Source organism: Amblyraja radiata, chromosome 35, assembly GCF_010909765.2.
Source record: "Amblyraja radiata isolate CabotCenter1 chromosome 35, sAmbRad1.1.pri, whole genome shotgun sequence".
Lineage (NCBI taxonomy): Eukaryota > Metazoa > Chordata > Chondrichthyes > Rajiformes > Rajidae > Amblyraja > Amblyraja radiata.
In genome coordinates this window covers 4128384-4149940 of record NC_045990.1, presented here as the reverse complement: position 1 = coordinate 4149940, position 21557 = coordinate 4128384, and the positions used below count along the sequence as shown (strand labels likewise).

At 43.1% G+C, this 21557-nt stretch overlaps 2 protein-coding genes across 3 annotated transcripts in view; one reads left to right on the top strand and one right to left on the bottom strand.

Annotated features, from left to right (window-relative positions):
* The window catches only part of LOC116966127 (ras-specific guanine nucleotide-releasing factor RalGPS2-like), a 49120-nt gene that overhangs the window by 9056 nt on the left and 18507 nt on the right, over positions 1–21557 (bottom strand). Inside the window, exons 9-13 of the mRNA XM_033012313.1 lie at positions 3313–3450; positions 2261–2351; positions 1216–1280; positions 934–1039; positions 563–708 (exon numbers count right to left, since the gene is read on the bottom strand). Coding sequence (XP_032868204.1) covers positions 563–708; positions 934–1039; positions 1216–1280; positions 2261–2351; positions 3313–3450 — 546 coding nt within the window. The remainder of the gene's footprint in view (positions 1–562; positions 709–933; positions 1040–1215; positions 1281–2260; positions 2352–3312; positions 3451–21557) is intronic.
* On the top strand, positions 5909–21107 carry angptl6 (angiopoietin like 6). Of its 2 annotated transcripts, none has more exons than XM_033012315.1 (6): positions 5909–6295; positions 12086–12756; positions 14837–15029; positions 17588–17781; positions 19228–19498; positions 20571–21107. In XM_033012315.1, the coding sequence occupies exons 2-6, from the start codon at positions 12121–12123 to the stop codon at positions 20753–20755; spliced, it is 1479 nt and encodes a 492-aa protein (XP_032868206.1). In that variant the 5' UTR covers positions 5909–6295; positions 12086–12120; the 3' UTR covers positions 20756–21107. The 2 variants fall into 2 exon arrangements, with proteins under 2 accessions (XP_032868206.1, XP_032868205.1); XM_033012314.1 differs by having other exon boundaries at positions 14834–15029.

The window sequence follows — 21557 nt, the reverse complement described above, 5'->3', positions numbered from 1 at the left end:
AGAGAAATCTGGCAGTGAAAGGAGCATGCCCAATGATGGCACAGTGGCACAGATAGTAAAGATGCTCTTTCAGCCCCCGAGACCTGGGCTCAATCCTGACTTTTGGTGCTGCGTGGAATTTGCTGTCAAAAGTCGGCAGCTGAATCAAACATGTTACTGCCAGGTGAAGATCCTCCAGATCCTTACTTGCATGCCAATGTTGTACTGAGGAACTGCTGGATCAGAGATGCTGTGTTGCAGATGAGATATTAATCCAAGCAGATGGAAAAGATCCCATGATATTTTCCACAAAGAGTGATCTCCCCTTTCCTGGCCCAGCATTGGACATCCAATATCTCACTAATAAGAACATAACTTTCTAGTGGATACCACATTTCTTCTGCAGCCACTTGCCGTGTACAAATTAGTGGTCACATCTCCAACTCGAGAGATTACACTTTGTGTATTTCATTGCCTGCTGGCATGAAAAGTACTAGGGAAACATGGGCCTGAAAATGAGCAGAAGGAGAAGGAAATCATTCAGGCAAGCAATGGTCCTATTCACCACCTGGCCACGAGTTACCTGGAGAGTTGTCACAGGCAGGTTGGCCCCTGGTCTGCATCACGCAGACCAAACCGTCTTCCATCACACTGTCGTCCAGGAGACTTTGGGGTCGATTTCCTGGGAACGTTGCCCTCTTGGGGTCTGTGATGCTTGTCCGTCTACTGCTATAGAAAATAGGGAGGAATATGGAGAAGGTGCTTATTCTGTAGCCATCCATAAGCCAGATTGCGGATATCAGCAATGCGATGCTGGGATGACAGCGTGACTTTCAGTGGTGGTCAAGCTTCTCCAGCGCCTTCAATGACCAACATCTTTATGAAGTGCAAAGCAATGGCAGGAAACTGGACAGATTTTTGCCAATTACCCACAGCATGGAGTCCATCACTTACTTGTAAGCAGCACGCTGCCATTTCCTATGACTATGCATCAGGCAGAGACAGGTGGCGGTGGCATCACCATCAGAATATTCAACTGCCTCAGTGGTGGAGAGCGAGCCTGAGACACAGGAAGTGGATGGAGTTTAGACAACCCATTACTCTGTTCAACGTGATGTTCAAGTGTCCAGAATTTACAAATAATATCTTCCTGCCAGAACCAGATTTCTTCCCTCCTCACTTAAACGTGTTCATACAGTAGGAGGCAATACCACTTGAGAAAATTAAGGCTCTTACCTTCAGCTTCTCTTCTGGAGACACGACGTGGAGTACATGACACAGGCTCGATCATCAGAGACAATCTGTGGAAAGATATCATGTCACTTGGGAGTCCCTTTACAGTTTAGTTTAGAGATACAGCGCGGAAACAGGCCCTTCGGCCCACCGAGCCTGTCATCCAGCAATCCCCGCGCATTTACACTATCCTACACACACACACACACTTGGGACAATTTACAATTTTGCCAAGCCAATTAACCTACAAACTTGTACTTCTTTGGAACCCAAAGATCCCGGGGAAAGCCCACGCAGGTCACGGGGATAACGTACAAACATAGAAACATAGAAACATAGAAATTAGGTGCAGGAGTAGGCCATTCGGCCCTTCGAGCCTGCACCGCCATTCAATATGATCATGGCTGATCATCCAACTCAGTATCCCGTACCTGCCTTCTCTCCATACCCTCTGATCCCCTTAGCCACAAGGGCCACATCTAACTCCCTCTTAAATATAGCCAATGAACTGGCCTTGACTACCCTCTGTGGCAGGGAGTTCCAGAGATTCACCACTCTCTGTGTGAAAAAAGTTATTCTCATCTCGGTTTTAAAGGATTTCCCCCTTATCCTTAAGCTGTGACCCCTTGTCCTGAACTTCCCCAACATCGGGAGCAGTCTTCCTGCATCTAGCCTGTCCAACCCCTTAAGAATTTTGTAAGTTTCTATAAGATCACCTCTCAATCTCCTAAATTCTAGAGAGTATAAACCAAGTCTATCCAGTCTTTCTTCATAAGACAGTCCTGACATCCCAAACTCCGTACAGACAACACCCGCAGTTAGGATCGAACCCGGTTCTCTGGCGCTGTGAGGCAGTAATGATCTACCGCTGAGCCATCATGCCACTCTATTATTGAAAATAATCAATTACTCTGGTATTCTGCAAACAGTGGTAAAGACCAACACCTCCTTGGCTGTCTTTGAATTTAACAGTAAAAGGAAAAAAAAATGTTTTTTTAAATCACCTTGCGGAATTGTATTGAATGGCAGAAACAATGGCGGGACACACCTGTAGTTGTCTTGCTCCAAGAAGGATTGCAGTTCCTCGATGTATCTCGCAGAATTCAGATACTTCTGGACATGAGGCAATGATGGAAGATCTATAAATAATTCAAGATAGAGGGGAAATTATCAAATCTTTTTCAACATACAAGTATGACTAACATCAGAAAAAATAGAAACAGATAAAATACTGCAAAAAGCCAAATAACATGGATCCGAAAATAAAAACAGAAAATATGTGGTGATGAGCGGTGAGGAAAAAGAAAACAAAACGTTAATGTGAAAAATCATAAACCCAGCTTAACGAATCCCACACCAGATCTGCAGACTCTGCCATGCTTGGGACAGGCTCTTTGTACTGTTGAATGTCTTTTCCATTGCTGCGACTCAAAGTTTAGTACCTCTGGATGTTTCTCCAGTTTGAGCAGTCTTGGGCAGTCCTAAGATTCCAATGAGCTGATAATGTTACATTTTTCTCCCCAGAGTTTTCGCCATCAGCTCAAAAGATTTTCTCTGTGTTTCTGGAAATTAACTGATGTGACAAAGCTTGGATGGAGCACTGGTTTTTAGGACCTGGTTGTCAGACACGCAGACAACATGGCTTGCTTATCAAAGCCAGATTTGCATGGTCAGAGCCTTGATCTACGGTCTGGCTGAATGTTGGTTTACACCGAAGGTAGACACGAAATGCTGGAGTAACTCAGTGGGTCAGGCAGCAAATCTGGAAAAGAGGAATAGGTAACTTTCTTGGTCCCAGAACGTCACCAGTTCCTTTTCTCCAGAGACGTTGCCTGACCCGCTGAGTTACTCCAGCATTGTGTCTATAACAGTCTCTCATTCTTTGCCCTTTATTACTCATTCTTGTGAAGGGGCTATTTTTGGCTCCTGACTAAAAGAATGAGGGGCAGCAAGAGAGGCCTTCAGCAGGCGAGTTGAAAGAGGGACAAAGATAAACAAGAGAGAATGCAAAAGAAAAGGGAGCCAGCGAGAAGCGACTGAATCAAAGAACAGCAGCTACATCCTCAATTCTATTTACGAGATCAGCAGACAAGCTATTACCGTATACACAGAACTGCTGAAAGTCACTGATAACCCGCAAAACGTTGTTGATCTGATCGCAGCGATGCTCATCTTCTAGAATGCTTGCCGCAGATGGATATGCCGCATCGATGTAGGTGAGATCAGATAAGTGTATACCTGGAAGAGGAAAACAGCCACAGTGAAGAACTATCAGAGGCAGATCTCAAAGTGTAGAAAAATTCAGATCATTTTCCAGAGCTATTCTTGATTGGACTTTGCTGGCTTGACCTTGCACTAAACTTTATTCCCTTATCATGTGTCTATACACTGTAAATGGGTCAACTGTAATCATGTAATAATAATAATAATAATAATAAATTTTATTTATGGGCGCCTTTCAAGAGTCTCAAGGACACCTTACAAAAATTGAGCATGTAGAGGAAAAACATGTAAGGGGAATGAAATAAATAGTAGAGACATGACTAGTACACAAAGTAAAGACAGAATTCAATACAAAACACAGTATGAGGCAATTAATGCACAGATGAAAAGGGAGGGGGACGTGGGGCTAAGGATAGGCAGAGGTGAAGAGATGGGTCTTGAGGCGGGACTGGAAGATGGTGAGGGACACGGAATTGCGGATCAGTTGGGGGAGGGAGTTCCAGAGCCTGGGAGCTGCCCTGGAGAAGGCTCTGTCCCCAAAACTGTGGAGGTTGGACTTTTGGATGGAGAGGAGACCGGCTGATGTGGATCTGAGGGACCGTGAGGGTTGGTAGGGGGAGAGGAGGTCAGTGAGATATGGGGGGGCCAGATGGTGGAGGGCTTTGTAGGTGAGGACCAGGATTTTGTAGGTGATTCGGTGGGAGATGGGAAGCCAGTAATGTCTTTATGCTGACTGGTTAGCATGCAACAAAAGCTTTTCACTGTACCTCGGTACACGCGACAATAAACTAAGCTGAAACAAAGCTTTCTTTGAAAGGACATAATGAAAACCCTCCAGCATCAAGTCTGATCTGTGCCAGCAATCCAGTGGATTTCCAACACCATGGCAACAGTTAACAGATGTCAGCGATCTGGTTATCATCACCCATTGTGGGCGGGTGCAATGGATGCCCGGTTGAAGATACAATATACAGGAAAGCCTTTTATCAGCAGGAATAAATTCTTCGGGTCTCTCTAATCTCCAGAGAAACCAGAACTCCTAATTCTGGCATTTTGCCCACATTTAATCACTCGTATGAGAGGCCATGCCTTCTACTCCCCTTGGCTCGCAAACACTCTCCCTGAACCTCTCCATCTCTCCTGCCTGCAGGATGCTTCCCAAACCATTTATCTCTGATCGAGTTTGGTCATATGCCTTAATATGTCAGTCTTTGTTTGATAACCCTCCTGTGAAATGCCTTTATGAGTATTCCCCATATTAAAGCTGCCATATAAATGGATGCTGCTGTATCTTAATTATTAAACCAAATGGAAATATCTTCCACAATTTTACAAGGGCATTTATCAACTTCCCATGCATAACATTCGGTATGTATACTACAGCACCACTTTCAGTATAAACATTAAAAGCAATTGGTATCATTTCCTCAGCAGCCAGAGACTGGTTCTAAGTTCACTTACAGCTCTGGAATCTTTCAGTTCTGCGAATCACTGGAATAGTAAATAAACACGGGCTTAAGCTCTCAATTTAGTGAGACACTGTTTAGACACAATGGCCAGTGACCCGAATGTATACATTAACATCTGCTCTCATGTCCATTTACAGAAGCCCATCACAAACTAGTTTGGAAAACTCAATAATATTTGAGAATTCCTTTCCCTACCTCCTTCCCCAATCCACCCTCCCCGAAGACACCAACTGACCGACCCTGCACCATGATTCCACTTGGAAGAGGATGGAAAAAGTACAGATAGTTGGCAGGGAGCTATGGGGGAAAGAAATGTGGTCATTCCCAATTTCTTTACTCCAAGGCCCATTTTCCAACAGCTAATACTGTAACATGAGCTAATAGGAAAGTACATGGAGAAAATTGCTGAACTGACTATTCTTTTAAACCAATGCTTACACACTGATTGCTGTTATTATGATGACTCTAAAGATTGAAATTCCCTAGTTTGATTTCTTCCCTTTCACTAAACCTCACTCTATGACTAAGTTTTAAGTCGTCTGCTCTGGTGCATCACTCTGTGGCCCAGACTTAATTTAACTTTATTAGCACTCCTATGGAACATTACTATGCAATAATGCAAATGAAAACAGTCCAAGCTATCTTTCCCCACTTATCAAGATGGCCTGAGTGATTGGTGTCACCGTCAAATAGTGTGTAAACTCTCAGTATACCGACAGACATACTCACACAGACACACTCACACACACTCAGTACACCGACAGACACTCACACTCATAATATCCCCCCCTATATATTACACAGAATATGCATCTCAAATTATTTTCAGAGATTCATAACATTTCAGTTTACAAATCAGATAAACACAAATCAGAGAATAGGAATCTTGAGGCAATGCAATTTCCTGCCTGGATCAAATGCATCTACATTGCTTTTCGGGGAGGAGTCAGGACAGTTTTCCTGGACTCCTGGCAAGGAGACAGCATTCCGCCTTCAACCTTTAATCTGACAAACCAAACCTCTAATGGGCGGGGAGATGAGAGGCTGCTGCTTTGAACGAGACTAATAGTAGTGAGCCGAGCTGCACTGTGGCTGCCTCCTGCCTCTCTTCACTGTCCCAAACACAGCCACTGACAAGTTGCAGCTGCTCTCAGCTGCCTTGCTTCAGTATGGAAGCATGAAGAACCAAGCATCGACTCAATTAAGGGGACGATAATCCGACACTGGAGAGATACCTGTGCATGGACTGTACAAGAGCAACCAGGAATCTAGTTAGCTGTGAACATCTACAACAGTATGTTTTACAGGAATTCTTCCCCTTGTCGGAAGCTGAAAACTTTGAGTAATGAAGGTTTGAATATCTGGCAGACATCACAAGTCTACTGAACAAGGTAGGACATTCACTACAAGATTTAGCATCAGATCAATGTTTATAAGTATGATTGCCTTGTTCATCTTAGAGGGCTTATAAAAGAGCATTAAAGGTGTAGGACGGAACTGCAGATGCTGGTTTAAATCAAAGATAGATACAAAATGCTGGAGTAACACAGCGGGATGGGCAGCATCTCCGGAGAGAAGGAATAGATGACATTTCGGGTCAAGTCTGAAGAAGGGTCCCACTGAGTTACTCCAGCATTTTGTGTCTATCTTTGTGTTAAAGAAAGGATTCGTTTCCAATCTGAAAATTCCAATTTTGCTGCTTGCAGATATCAAGACCTGGAGAGTAATGCACAAGAATATCTCAAAGAAATAAATTATTTAAGTATATTTCTCCATTTTCATGGGCTAATAGTAAATGCTGCAATCGAATCTTGGTGTTTAAAGGTTGAGGTTAAACACCCTGCAACTTTGCAAGGCCAGAGAATTATTCCAAACTGCTGGGTAACATTTCTGAAAGAGAAATTAAATCAGATATATCTCTCATCTCAGTTCAGCCTGTGTTGCTGTTTTAAGATCCTCCCCAACACATTCCTTCCCTTTCTCCTTCATCTCTTCCAACTGCAACTCTCAGAAGTTATTTTTCACCCCAATCTCAGCTTCCTGATAATCTCCAAATCGAATTATTCCGTTGTTGACATCCGTTTTCTCAGCTGGAAAAGCCATTTGCATTTAAACTCACTGCATTTGCTCCATTCACCTTGCGTTGTTCAGTATCAATTTTGTTCAGCAATGTTCTGTGAAATTTCTTAAGACTGCTTACGACCTTAAAAAAATGTTTTGTGAATAAAAAATTCTTGTAAGAATGGCTGTGGTATTTATCTTCAAAACAGTTCCTGCACTTCATGAAGTAATTTATCAGCTGTTAAAAAGGTGGAATTAAACAAAAGTCACTCGTCTAAATTATTAGACATGAACAACACATTTATCTGCAAGCAGTTTTACATTAACAAATTAACCGAGGGGGGCATGGGTGGGATGGGGAGGGGTGGGGTAGTGCAGTTCATCTCGTGGTGGCTGATGTCATGCAAAAACTAAGTGCATGAAGCCCAAGCCACATAAAGTGACAGAGTCTAAACGATTGGACGACGCAAAACGTCAAACGTCTATTTAACCTGAATGAATGTGGGGGAAGAGATACTGGCAAGGATCAGAAGAAGAGAGTGCACCACAGGAGGGAGCATCAGGAGTTAAACAATCCGGCCAGGTATCAGGGGGCGGAGGCTGGATCTGCAATTGAAACATACAGAATAGTGAAAGGCTTGGATAGAGTGGAGAGGATGTTTCCACTAGTGGGAGAGTCTAGGACTAGACGTCACAGCCTCAGAATTAAAGGACACTATTTTAGGAAGGAGAGGAGGAGGAATTTCTTTCGTCAGAGGAACTCATTGCCACAGAAGCCTGTGGAGGCCAAGTCAGTGAATATATTTAAGGCAGAAATAGATAGATTCTTGATTAGTACGGGTGCCAGAGGTTATGGGGAGAAGGCAGGAGAATCTGGTTAGGAAGGAGAGATAGATCAGCCATGATTGAATAGCGGAGGCGACTAGATGGGGCGAATGGCCTCATTGTACTCCTATCACTTACGACCTTATGATAGAGCCAGATGTTTTGGCGAAGGGAGGTAGGACCTCTGCCCCGCCTCTTATGTGGTATTGGCAATAGAGTGTAAAGGTGGGGAAAGTGCACACTAAAAAAAACACTTAAAGCAGGCCTGTCTGCAAGGTTTAAATTCCCTGGCTTCAAACCAGATAAAAGTGGATTTCTTTCAAAGCCCTTTCAGCGTATGTGGTCCATGTCAATTGCAAGTCTCCAGCGCACAGAATAATTTTGTGAAAGACATTGAAAGTAATATGGTTTGCTAAACATGCCAAGCAATCTGTAAAATACACCCACCTTACTCCAGAATACATCTTCACTCCCCAAGGAGGCATATAGAGATATTTCAGGCAGCTGTGCACTCGACTTAATTAATATAAACACCAAACCCCCCTTTTTACTGAAGAAAGCATAACGTTAAGTAATTTTTCAAGTAGTTTTTGCACACAAAGGGTGGTGGGTGTATGGAACAAGCTGCCAGAGGAGGTAGGCACAAAATGTTGGAGTAACTCAGCGGGTCAGGCAACATCTCTGGATCACCCCCACCCTCCCCAAATTCACATCCCAAAACACTCTCAAACAGTGAGCACAAGGCTGAGAGAACGGACATAGAAACAAGTCACAAGCACAGGATTGTTCCAAAGCTGTTGGAAGCCACTGGGAAGGATGGCGAGCAATGGTTTGTGTAGCTGTTCACAGGATACAGCTCCTGGAGAGGCTAGAAAATAAACACTCTGGGATGCCCAGCCCCACCACAAATTGAAACTGGTCACAAACTGCAATCTGTAAAGGCTTTTGCATGATAGTCACAGCAGGGAACAAGGGCAAACAACTCCAGACAAACGGGACCCCCAACTGACCAGATGGCAACTCAAATCTCCGCTGAGACCAAATGTTCACCTTGGAATTTTAATTGTTTCCAAGTCTGTGAGTCTAACTAATTACTCAAGTTTTCTCATGCATGTCTGGTACATTATCTGTTCCACAAATAGAGTTGTGTAGGAAGGAAATCCTGATGCTGGTTTAAACCAAAGATAGACACAAAAAGCTGGAGTAACTCAGCGGGACAGGCAACATCTCTGGTGACGTTTTGGGTCAAGACACATCTTCAGATAGAGTTCTCAGATAGATAGAACTCACAAATAAAGTTTCTCTTAGGATGCATCCAGCCCCAGTAGATACATTCAAAGGGCTAGATCCTATGTCTGTTGATAGATTATCTCAGTGTGATGGTCAATAGGGTCATGGATCAGTATTCTTAGAATCGGGACCAAGCTGCAAGTATGCAACTCAAATGTTGATAATGGCTTTTCCCCAGAACCAAACGGTCTACAGAAACACATTAGATAGACACAAAATGCTGGAGTACCACAGCGGGACAGGCAGCATCTCTGAAGAGAAGAATTGGGTGATGTTTCGGGCCAAGGCCCTTCCTCGTACAGGTTGTTAGCACATGGTGATGATTCTCTGCCCTCTGGAGGAAGCAGTACAGTTTCTTGGCCGGAGGAGCAAGTTGTCCTATCAAAGTGGTCATACCATGCAAGAGTATTTACAGATGGTACTTGGTGCTTGTGATCGGAATCTAGACACAAAATGCTGGAGTAACTCAGCGAAACATGCAGCACCTCTGGATAGAAGGAATGCGTGACGTTTCAGAAGACAACGGGATCGTAATTAAGGGTGCGGAAACCAAGAAATGTTTTTGTTGTCTCTCACTCTGGAGAACGAGGCTACCTCTAGCTTGCCACATGTCATGTACCCTGTTGTAAGCTTACACAGCGATCAATGCAGCATATCCTATTCTATGATTGGTGGGACATTCAGATAGGCACTATATAAATGCACATCTGTTCCTGCTTGCAGGAGCTTTTAAAACCTTCAGGAAAAAGTGAGTAATACATGCTGCCTCTGCCAGCAACAACCACGTCTTATAAAACAAACCACTAAGCAACATTCCACCAAAGTACACAGAATGCCAACCTGATTGTACAAAGGCTACCATCTCCATTAAACAAGCTGTGAAACTTCAAAGTGCTTCAGAGATTTTCACAGGGAGTGTGGGGTTACACAGCACAGGGCCAGGTTGAGAAGTGGGCTGCGGTTTGAGCGCATCAATCTCTAGACTTGCATCAAAACCCCACATGTAACAGAGTAAAATCATGGACAAGTATGTATAAACAATCATAAAAACCCCGCAAACTACGTCACTAAGTGAACTAACACACTAACATGAATATATACAATACCCCCAAAGGAAACAAAAAGCATCCTTTTCAGTTACATGCTATCACAATTACAATTCAACCCCTCTGGACTTGTGTGGGAAGGAACTACAGATGCTGGTTTACACCGTAGATACGAAATGCTGGAGCAACTCAGCGGGACAGGCAGCATCTCTGGAGAGAAGGAATGGGCAACGTTTTGGGTCGAGACCCTTCTGCAGACCAAAGATCCTACAGCGAGCAAGATGGTCCACTCGACGAAAAAGACGTAGTACAGTCATGGGCAGATTCGTGGGTAATTTAAGGCACATTTTCCGTAACCGGCTTCCGTCTCCGCACCAAAGATCCTATAGGATAATAGTGCGGAGACGGAAGCCGGTTATGGAATCTTCCTCGTAAAAATAAAGGTTATTTGGTAAATATCTTCTCATTTTCAGAATTTTAATTTATTAACACAAACTGTTCCCCCGCAACGTTGATTGCACTGCGAGTCGGGTCGGGTTACGGAAATAGATGAAAAAAAGGCCCACGTTCCACTCCGTTGCGTACTACATGTCAGCCCATTGCATTTAGCAGGAGTGGTCTATCTTGCTCCGCTATAGGATCTTTGCTGCAGACCGAGTCAGGGGAGAGGGAAACTAGAGATACGGAACGGTACAAAGAGAATGTAAGGTGTGAAAAGGACAGATCAAAGCAGATGATGATCCAAGGAAATTCAGAACAGAATGGTTCATTGTTGGCAGAGGGGAAGGTGACAGATAACGAGGCATACAAACAGTAAAATTAACCAGGGAAAAGAGAGAGAGAGAGAGAGAGAGAGAGAGATTACTTGAAGTTAGAGAAATCAATATTCATACCGCTGCCCAAATGAGGTGCTGTTCCTCCAATTAGTACTTGGCCTCACTGAGAGTGGGGGATTCTGGATTCCTCTGGATTTTTGCTTTCTTTGTATTACTTGAAGCAAAGTTCAGAGGGAAGTTGAGCTTACAGTCAGGATTGAATGATTAAATTGGCTTCACGGGTAATGCTCTCACCACTCACAACTAAGCTCGAGGATTAAAGACCCACTCAAAAGAGGAGCAGAAAAATATGTGCTGGAGAACGAGAAAGTGTTGCATTGCCAGAAGCAAAACCTTTTGGATGTTAAAACCTTTTGAGGTGTTAAACAAAGGCCCGCATTCATGAAAGCTCCTCAAACAAAAATGCAGTGATCGTCAGATTTACTTATTTCATTCCCTGGAAAACATTGATCAATCCTTGAATATATTGAGTAATAAAAATGATCATTATCACATTACTGCTTATGGGAGCCTGCAGTGCAGAATCCTGTCATTACCACTTTACGAGATCTTATAACATACAAAGCGTTGGCAGAAAGTGCTCGAGTAACTCAGCGGATCTGGCAGCTTCTTTGGAGAACATGAATAGATGACCTTCCGGATCTTCAGACCAGCAGTAGGATCCCAACCCTAAAAGTTAGCTATTCATGTTCTCCAGAGATGCTGCCTGACCCAACCCTTTGCCGTTTTGTTTAGTAAACCAGTATTTACAGCTCCTTGTGGCTACGATAGTGCTCACATAGAAACATAGAAAATAGGTGCAGGAGTAGGCCATTCGGCCCATCACCGCCATTCAATATGATCATGGCTGATCATCCAACTCAGTATCCTGTACCTGCCTTCTCTCCATACCCCCCGATCCCTTTAGCCACAAGGGCCACATCTAACTCCCTCTTAAATATAGCCAATGAACTTGCCTCAACTACCTTCTGTGCAGAGAGTTCCAGAGTTTCCAATTTTGTAACATTGAGTACATTCTACATTTGTAAACACATTAGAACATCCTGAAAAAGGGCACAAAAGATGCTAAAAAACAAAAATGCAAGCCCAAGATTTTAAAATTGAACGTTTTATTCTATTACAGATTTTGACACTGTTTCAAGCAGCCCAGTTTGAACAATGCTGAAACTCACCATCAGCCTCTTCTTGCTGATCAGATTGGCAGGGGCTGAAAAGGCCACCTCAGAAACGGATGCAGGCAAGCTTGCACAGACTGAGGAGTCCAACAGTCGCAATGCTCAGTCCCCGCAGAGTGCACCACCCACCAGGTGTACCTACACCTTCATTGTCCCCCAGCAACGGCTGACTGGTGCCATCTGCCTGAGCACCAAGGTACCGGTGAGCGGGTACGACGGCGTGAATAAGAGCGAGCTGCTGGCCGTGAGGGAGGAGATGCGTGAGCAGCAGCAGCAGATTGAAGACCTCAGGCAGATGGTGGAAGTGGACGGGCGAGTGATCGACGAAGTCAAGTCTCTCCGCAAAGAGAGCCGCAACATGAACTCCAGAGTAGCGCAGCTCTATGCCCAGCTGCTGCACGAGATCATCCAGAAGAAGGACGAGTCTCTGGAGATCTTCCAGCTGGAGAACAAGGTCCTTAACGTCACGACCGAAGTGTTGAGGTTGTCGATAAGGTACAAGGACTTGGAGCGCAAGTTCACAGCCCTCACCACCCTCATGAGCAACCAGAGCCGCACGATTGCTCAGCTGGAACAACAGTGCAGACTAGTCCCAAAGCACAATCAACAGAATCAACAGGTAAAAGACTTGAACTTTTCAAGGATAGATATAATTTTACATTCATTCCTCGGGATGCGAGCTTCAATGACAAGCTGGGCGATTATTGCCCAACCCCAAGTGATCTTTCAAACATAGAAACATAGACAATAGGCGCAGGAGTAGGCCAATCGGCCCTTCGAGCCTGCTCCGCCATTCAATATGATCATGGCTGATCATCCAACTCAGTATCCTGTACCTGCCTTCTCTCCATACCCCCCATCCCTTTAGCCACAAGGGCCACATCTAACTCCCTCTTAAATATAGCCAATGAACTGGCCTCAACTACTTTCTGTGGCAGATAATTCCACAGATTCACCACTGTGTGAAAAAAAAAAAAATTCTCATCTCGGTCTTAGAAGACTTCCCCCTTATCCTTAAACTGTGACCCCTTGTTCTGGACTTCCCCAACATCGGGAGCAATCTTTCTGCATCTAGCCTGTCCAACCCCTTAAGAATTTTGTACGTTTCTATAAGATCCCCCCTCAATCATCTAAATTCTAGCGAGTACAAGCCGAGTCTATCCAGTCTTTCTTCATATGAAAGTCCTGACATCCCAGGAAACGTGGTTGCAAAGCCATTTCAGAGGGTAGTACAGAGTCATGTTGCTGTGTTTGCAGCTTCAAATGGGCCAGGATGGGAGATTTACTCTCCTGAAGTATATTCGTTACAGACTCTTACGCACACTCTCTGGCCTACCACATCCACACTGGCCACCAAGTACCCAACCGAGCATAGATGTCCAAAGTCAAAGTCAATTTTATTCGTCTCATGCAGTGAAAAGAATTTGCATTTCGTGAATTTTCGTACCTCTTTCAGATGTCCAATTGATGGTAAATAGGATTAATGTAGACATGTACAACATATGGTGAACCGAAGACCCTGTTTCTATGCTGTCTGACTCGCTAACGAATTCCCTTGAGAAAGTGCTCTCATGGCAAACCCAGGCACCCCATTCCAGTCACACATTACGTTCTGATGTGATGCAAGATTTGTAAGCGTCGGTATTTATTATCCATTCTTAAATATCCTCAGAAGGTGATGGTGAGCCAGTTTATGGATCCATAGCAGTCCGTAAGATAAAACTGCTGCCGCGGTGCTTTTGAGTAGGTTCAGCCAGAAGGTAGACCACACAAAGATGAAGGAACAGTAAGAGATTTACAAGTCAAAGGGTTCAAAGTCACAATGGTGTCATTTGAAAAGAGATCTGTCTGCTATCCAAGTCTTCTTAGTGAGATCTGGCAAACCCTCAGCTGTACAAACAATTAATATTCCCCAGCATCGGGTCAACAGATAAACAGAAAATGTAGCCTTGTTGACAGACTAATTAAAACAAAAATTCACTCATAGTGAGAGTTTTGGAATTCCAAAAAACATTCTTAGCAGGCAGAGGGAACAAATAACTGAATTTAGAGTCTAGTTCTGTTACAAGTAAACATGCACTTCGTCTTGAAGGGAGCTGTGAATTGAAGGAAGCTGTGATGTCTGCACCAACCAAAGATAGACACAAAATGCTGGAGAAACTCAGCTGGACAGGCAGCATCTCTGGAGAGAAGGAATGGGTGATGTTTCGGGTCAAGACCCTTCTTCTAACCCTAACCCACTGAGTTACTCCAGCTTTTTTTGTCTATCTTCGGTTTAAACCAGTATCTGCAGTTCCTTCCTACACATTTTGTCTGCACCAACCATCTGACCCTCTATTCCCCATAATGGAGGTCTGGAGAAGTACAATGGAGGTCAAGAACTAAACAGGAGAAACCTTAGGGATGGATTTTATTCATACTAAAGTAAGCCACATCAGCTGCTAATAACCCAATATTCATTTCTGCTACGTCGGAAGATTCACTCTGCTTGTGGTTTGACCTACAGAACTGTTTCTGCCTTCAACACATGGTCCATATGGTCCGGGCTCTGTGAGTCCTTTCTGGAATACTCCCTCAGATAGTGGTCCATTTCAGCACAAGGGCGCGTTCTCATGCTTTAAGTCAGGATATTAATATTTGTGGTTTTGCATCGGACGGTCCTTTGTACAAGTTGATATCTGGAATTTGTTTACAAGCAGGAGGCAGAACAGATAGCCCTCGTCTCTATCACTGGGAACAGTCTGAATGGCAGCTCCAACAAGAGCAAAGCTCCGGGCTCTGGCAATGAAATATTGAGAGATCAGATCTCCAGAATGACACAGGACAGACTCAAGAGAATGGAACAGTCTCCTCCCACTACAGTTCCACTTGTGACCACTACTAAATCATCAGGTAAGTGAACAATGACTCTGAAGAAGGGTATTGACCCGAAATGTCGCCTTTTTCCTTCGCTCCATAGATGCTGCCTCACCCGCTGAGTTTCTCCAGCATTTTTGTCTACCATAATCTACCACGATCACTTGGATCTTGCTGTGCGCTAATTAGCCATTGTGTTCACTGATCAAATTTCAAAAAGGTGCTTAACTGGTTGTAAAATGTTTAGGATGCTTTGCAAGAGATGTTAAAGCAATTTTAGACGCAGGGTCTTCTGTAAAAATAAAGTTGGGTGAACACTGCAGCAGATCATCAAATCTGATCTATCAGAAATTAAAGAATCACAACACTAAGCTCCCAATGGCACAATGCATCTGATGAAACGGTATACAGGATTTACACAAAGGTAGACAAAAGTGCTGGAGAAACTCAGCGGGTGCGGCAGCATCTATGGAGCGAAGGAAATAGGCAACGTTTCGGGCCGAGACCCTTCTTCAGACAGGATTTACACATTTGTTTTATGAGTTTTTGAATATTGCATTTGTTTAATTAACACTTAAACCAAATCTACGCACTGAATTATTGAAATAACACACTGACATTTAGGCCTGTTTAAAAGTACGTTTAATTTAGGCATTTTTGAATGATGCGGCGCTTTTTAGGAACGTAACCCCCACGTAAATCGTGAGGTGCAGTGTACACTCCTGTACAGTGAGTGAGAAAAGGTTGAAGACTGGGCTTTTTAAAAAACCTACATCCCCGACAATTCCCTCCTATTCATCGACAATCTCCAATTTACTCAAGGACTGCATGAGTGTAGGTTGTAACTGTGCTTTGAAGTTCAAAGTAGTAATTAAGAAACTTTAAAACCTATTTACACGAAGCGCAGGGGAGAAAGAACAAAAATGCTTCATTTACCAGTAACGTTGAGCTTTTATTAATTGCCAGTCGCATTTCAGATAACAGAGCATGCCTTTGTCAGCAGCTTTCAGCCTCATTCCCTGTGGAAAATAGGCCGCAGCTATTGCAGAAATGAACTGGACGTAATATGTCATACCAAGTTCCTATTCCCATAGCTCTCATATTCCCACAATGTAACAAGGTCTGGCCAGCTGTGACTTCTACAAAACTGCAGGTCCGAAGAAGTCGCAACCCAAAATGTCACCCATTCCTTCTATTGGATTAGAGCTATTGGATTAGTTAGATAGAGCTCTAGGGGCTAGTGGAATCAAGGGTTATGGGGAGAAGGCAGGCACGGCCCTTTGTTATTGATTGGGGACGACCAGCCATGACCACAATGAATGGCGGTGGTGGCTCGAAGGGCCGAATGGCCTCCTCCTGCACCTATTTTCTATGTTTCTATGTTTCTATCCAGAGATGCTGCCTGTCCTGCTGAATTACTCCAGCATTTTGTGTCTATCTTCGGTGTAAACCAGCATCTGCAGTTCATTCCTACTCATTCAGGCCATTACTATCAGCCTGCAGAATATCACACAAAAGTGTAAATGAGTGAACCAGTCTGCATATAAACCATAAACCAGAGTTCTTGTTAGCACTAGACTAGTGGTCAGTCCAGGCTGTACCATCTCTAGAAGTTAAACTGTGAACTCTTAGATTAGATTACAGGCCCAAGCACTACATCAGCTGAAGGGCAGGACTGACAATTTAATTAGGTACAGCACGGCCAAGTGTTTTGCTGCCAGTAAAATAACCATAGCCACTCAGATGGAAGTTAGACAAACAGCAGGGTCTGATCAACCATCAAACCGACATCAGCAAGAAATTTTGTCTCGTTGCTAAATGCAGGATCACATCAAGCAGGTCACCATAAATGGAATGTAGAATAGTACATCACAGGAACAACATTTGGCCCACAATTGCAAATGTAACTGACAACATCTGCCTGCATGCATCTCCTCTCCACCCCCCCCCCCCACTCCCCCTTTGACAGCCATTCCAAGCACTCACCATTCAGTGTAAAAAAAAAATGGTTGAGGCAGCATCTATGGAGCGAAGGAATAGGCGACGTTTCAGGTCGAGACCCTTCTTCAGAGTCTGATCAACCATCAAACGCAAATTGAGGATCACATCAGGCAGAAGGAGGTCATCATAAATGGAATCTAGAATAGTACATCACACTGTAGCTGAAGTCTTTTATGTCAGACCAAGGTGTGAATAGATCCCAGATTTTGTTTGAGGGAGGAAGTGCAGATGCTGGTTTAAACCGAAGATAGACACAAAACGCTGGAGTAACTCAGTGGTTCAGGAAGCATCTCCGGAAGTGGCGTTTCGGGTCAGGATCCTTTAAGACCTTTTGTTTCCAATTTTCTGCTAACTCCTGCTGGATTTATGACCACTTGACCACTTCCCTCCCCCCCCCCCCCCACCCCCACCCCCCACACACAGAAGGTGGTTAGGAAGGTGAAATGGGTAAAAGTTGTCAAAATAGTTCATGGCAAGCATCATGGCCAGAGCATGCATGTGGAATTTTTATTATTATTATTATTTATTTATTTTTTTTAAATGCTGGGAATTATGGAATAACAATTTTCATTACGTTGTGACCTCTTGAGCAGGTCCCTGGAAAGACTGTCTCCAGGTTTTAGAAGACGGCCACAGATCCAATGGAATTTATCTAATCAAACCCAAAAATGTCAACCAACTGATGCAGGTGTGGTGTGAACAGCAGAAGGAAGCTGGTGGTTGGACAGTCATCCAGAGGCGCCAAGACGGGTCGGTCAATTTTTTTAGGACTTGGGAGAATTATAAGGTTAGTTAAGCAAGTGTCAAGTATATTGGTGGTACACAAAATTGCTGGGGAAACTCAGCGGGTGCAGCAGCATCTATGGAGCGAAGGAAATAGGCGACGTTTCGGGCCGAAACCCTTCAAGTATATTGGTCTTGGGTCCATCTCTAGAAGCAAGTATTATGATCAATTGATGGGTAGGTGTGTCAAGGAGTTCCTACCCAGTAATTAATGACTATGACAAAACTTGCTCTTTAAAAATAAGAGAAATAATCCAAATAATCCAAATTACTTAAATTTATTTTCATTGAGAGGTGGTGACAGAGACCTTGTACAGGAAATGGATTTAGTTTAGGTGGCTGGACATATTTAGATTCGGAGTTGTACAATATAGTCTCTAGCTCTTTGGCCCATTCCACATGTACAAATTCCACATGCTTGCAGGACATTCATTTGGCAATTGGGAGGGGAGAAGAAGACATCAAGACCCAAATTGATGTCAATAAAGATTCAAGGGTTGTACCAGTAAATAGGTAGGTTTGACAATGAGCCTCAATGCTATTTTTCTTAAAATATTAATACTGAATAGTGAAGTACTGCAAATTGAAAAATTGAAACGAAGTAAACTATCTACACTGGACAAATGACCTGTGGATTGGTATTGATGTGTCAGATTGCCTTTTAAAGATTGCCTCGTTAGACCTCATTTGGACTACGCAGTTGCAGCATGGGACCCACACACAAATAAAAAAGATTTCTTCCATCGAACGTGTCCAAAGGCAGGCAGCTCGATTTGTTACTAACACCTATGAGAGAGAAGCGAGTGTCACCAAACTTCTGAATTCTCTGGGGTGGAACCCTCTCCAAGACAGACGTGTAGCTCACCGTTTGGCCCGTTTTTACAAAATGTTAAATGGTCAGCTCGACATAGATGACAAGACCTACACCAAACCCAAACCAATTAGGAGCAGACGAGGGCATTCGATCCAATTTGTGATCCCAGCTACAAAGACAGATGTATACAGCAATTCCTTCTTCCCCCGCACAATTAAAGCATGGAATAATCTCCACCCAACTATAGTTACCCAACCAGATGCAACTAAATTTAAAGTTGCTCTTTCTTCCTAATAACCCTTTCTGGCTTAAGCCCTCCCTTCACCACCTCCAGTTTAAATTCCATTTGGAATATTTTGGAGGACCAAGAAACCAAGAAAAAAAAAGAATCCAAAATGGGCAGCACAGTGTCGTAGTGGAAGAGCTACTGCCTTACAGCGCCGGAGAGCCAGTTTGATCCTGACTATGGGTGCTTGTCTGTACGGAGTTTGTACGTTCTCCCCGTGACCAGTGTGGGTTTTCTCCGAGATTTTCGGTTTCCTCCCACACTCCAAAGATGTACAGGTTTGTACAAAAATTACAAACACACACACCCACACAATTTTTTAGGACTAAACAAGCTGTTTTCATTTGCAGCAAGGCTTCGGGAACATAGATGGTGAGTACTGGCTTGGCTTGGAGAACATCTACTGGCTGACAAATCAGGATGACTACAAACTCCTCGTCCTCATGGAGGATTGGCAAGGGAGGAGAGTGTTTGCCGAGTATGATAACTTCTACCTGGAGTCAGAGAAAGATTTCTACAGGTTGCGACTAGGCCACTATCGTGGGAATGCTGGAGACTCCTTATCATGGCACAACAACAAGCAATTCACCACACTGGACAGAGACAGAGACCAATACACAGGTAGGCTCTTCTCTGCAGTTAGAGCACACAGCCAATGATTAACCAAAAAGGAGGCTTGTTATATTCACGGACAAAACAAATAATGTCAGTAAGTGATGGACAAAAATCTTTATAGAGGTCATCATACATGAACTGACTTGCTGTGCATAATCATTTTAAAGTTTCAATCGGTTCCAGCATTGATGTATTTTCCTTTCAAAAAACATAAACCTGAGGTGATATTTTAGTACAGCTGCCAATGAGTGTTCGTCTGTTATAACAATTACCTGTAAAATTACCCACTCCTGTAATGAAATAGACTACAAAAATGAGCGATAGGTTCTATTATACATACATTTCAGTAACACCTTCCAAAATGCTTCACAGCCAATTAAATACTTCTAAATATGTACCAAACATGCAGCCAACTGTTGCACTGTAGGCTCCTAACAATCCCAGTGTTAGGATTGAGTACTTAACATTAGTAGTACAGTAGACTCTTCTGTCCCTCACACCTACTCTTTAAATATAAACTTTAAATGGAAAATTACTTGAATTATAAATATAAAATTGAAATATAGTATTTATTCTATGTCTTAACTAGAAGACAGATTTTTTTATATATCTTTAAAAGTAAAATGTATTCTATGACTGCAACATTAGGTGGAGCTTTCAAAACTGAGAATCTGTCTCATCTCTATTAGAGTTTGACATTGAACAATGTATGAAGGAACCACAGATGCTGGTTTCCACCGAAGATCAACACAAAATGCTGGAGTTACTCTGCGGACCACGCAGCATCTATGGAGAAAAGCAATGGGTAATGTTTCGGGTCGATGAAATCTGATGAAGGGTCTCAACCTGAAACGACATCTATTCCTTCTCTCCAGAGATGCTGCCTGACCCGCTGAGTTACTCCAGCATTTTGTGGCTATCTCCAAAATTTCAGTAACCTTAGCATGAATAAATGTTTTCCAGTCTTACTCCTGAAGGGTTCGATATATTATCTAAGCTATTCACGTTGGGGATGTATTTGAATGAATTGTTCAGTACACTATTGCTTTGATCAATATCATTCTATTATCGTTAATAGGTAACTGCGCCCATTACCAGAAAGGAGGATGGTGGTACTACACCTGTGCTCACTCAAACCTGAATGGAGTATGGTACAAAGGAGGGCACTATCGTAGCAAGTACCAAGATGGAGTTTACTGGGCTGAATTCCGTGGAGGAGCCTACTCTTTAAAGAGAGTAGTGATGATGATGCGTCCAAGCTAGTCATCGATGTAACATATTCATATATTGGATTGCAATCATATATAGAATATAGTCAATAACTATTATTGATGGGCACCTCTTTATATTTTTTAAATACTGTGTTATAAGCAAAGATACAGACAATATAACTACCAACTTAAAGAATAATCTCTAAAGACAAAAGCAGACCCAAATCTTTCAGGGAATAACCTCTAACAGGCTGAATGTATCAGTGGTCTATATGCTGCTTGCTCCTTGTGGTCTGTGACTTTTATTTATGAAGCTATTTTTGGTACAATGAAAAGCATGCTCCTCTGTGTGTATGTAGGAACACAGACCCTCCCATTGAATAAATCATTTTCCATAAATACATAATTTTCATAAATCAAGAAATGACTGACTGTATTAAAGCGGTAAAGCAGCAAAACAATTTTTCTGCTGCACATGGTGAGTGAATTATACAAAGTGTCTGAAAATGGAGCTTGACATGAAAACACGTCTGTCCCTTTCCCTCCACCGATGCTGCCTGACCCGTTCAGTTTCCCCAACAGTGATTTTGTTCAAGTTTCCAACTTCTGAGGTCTCTTTAAATCAAGTTGTCTTTCAATTCTGGTTACTATCACCAGCCTGTTAATGTAGGAAGAATGGTCTCGACCCGAAACGTCAGGAAGGGTCTCAACACAAAACGTCACCCATTCCTTCTATCCAGAGATGCTGCCTGTCCCACTGAGTTACTCGAGCATTTTGTGTCTATCTTAATTGTTAATGTAAACTTGCACTTCTAAACTTATGTGCAAACAGACCACTGTAAATAGGTGAACAA

Coding starts and splice junctions, on each gene's coding strand:
- angptl6 (XM_033012314.1), top strand. CDS start 12,121: ATGCTGAAACTCACCATCAGCCTCTTCTTGCTGATCAGATTGGCAGGG. Junction 12,757..14,833: donor ACAATCAACAGAATCAACAG/GTAAAAGACTTG, acceptor TTTGTTTACAAG/CAGGAGGCAGAACAGATAGC. Junction 15,030..17,587: donor GACCACTACTAAATCATCAG/GTAAGTGAACAA, acceptor CCTCTTGAGCAG/GTCCCTGGAAAGACTGTCTC.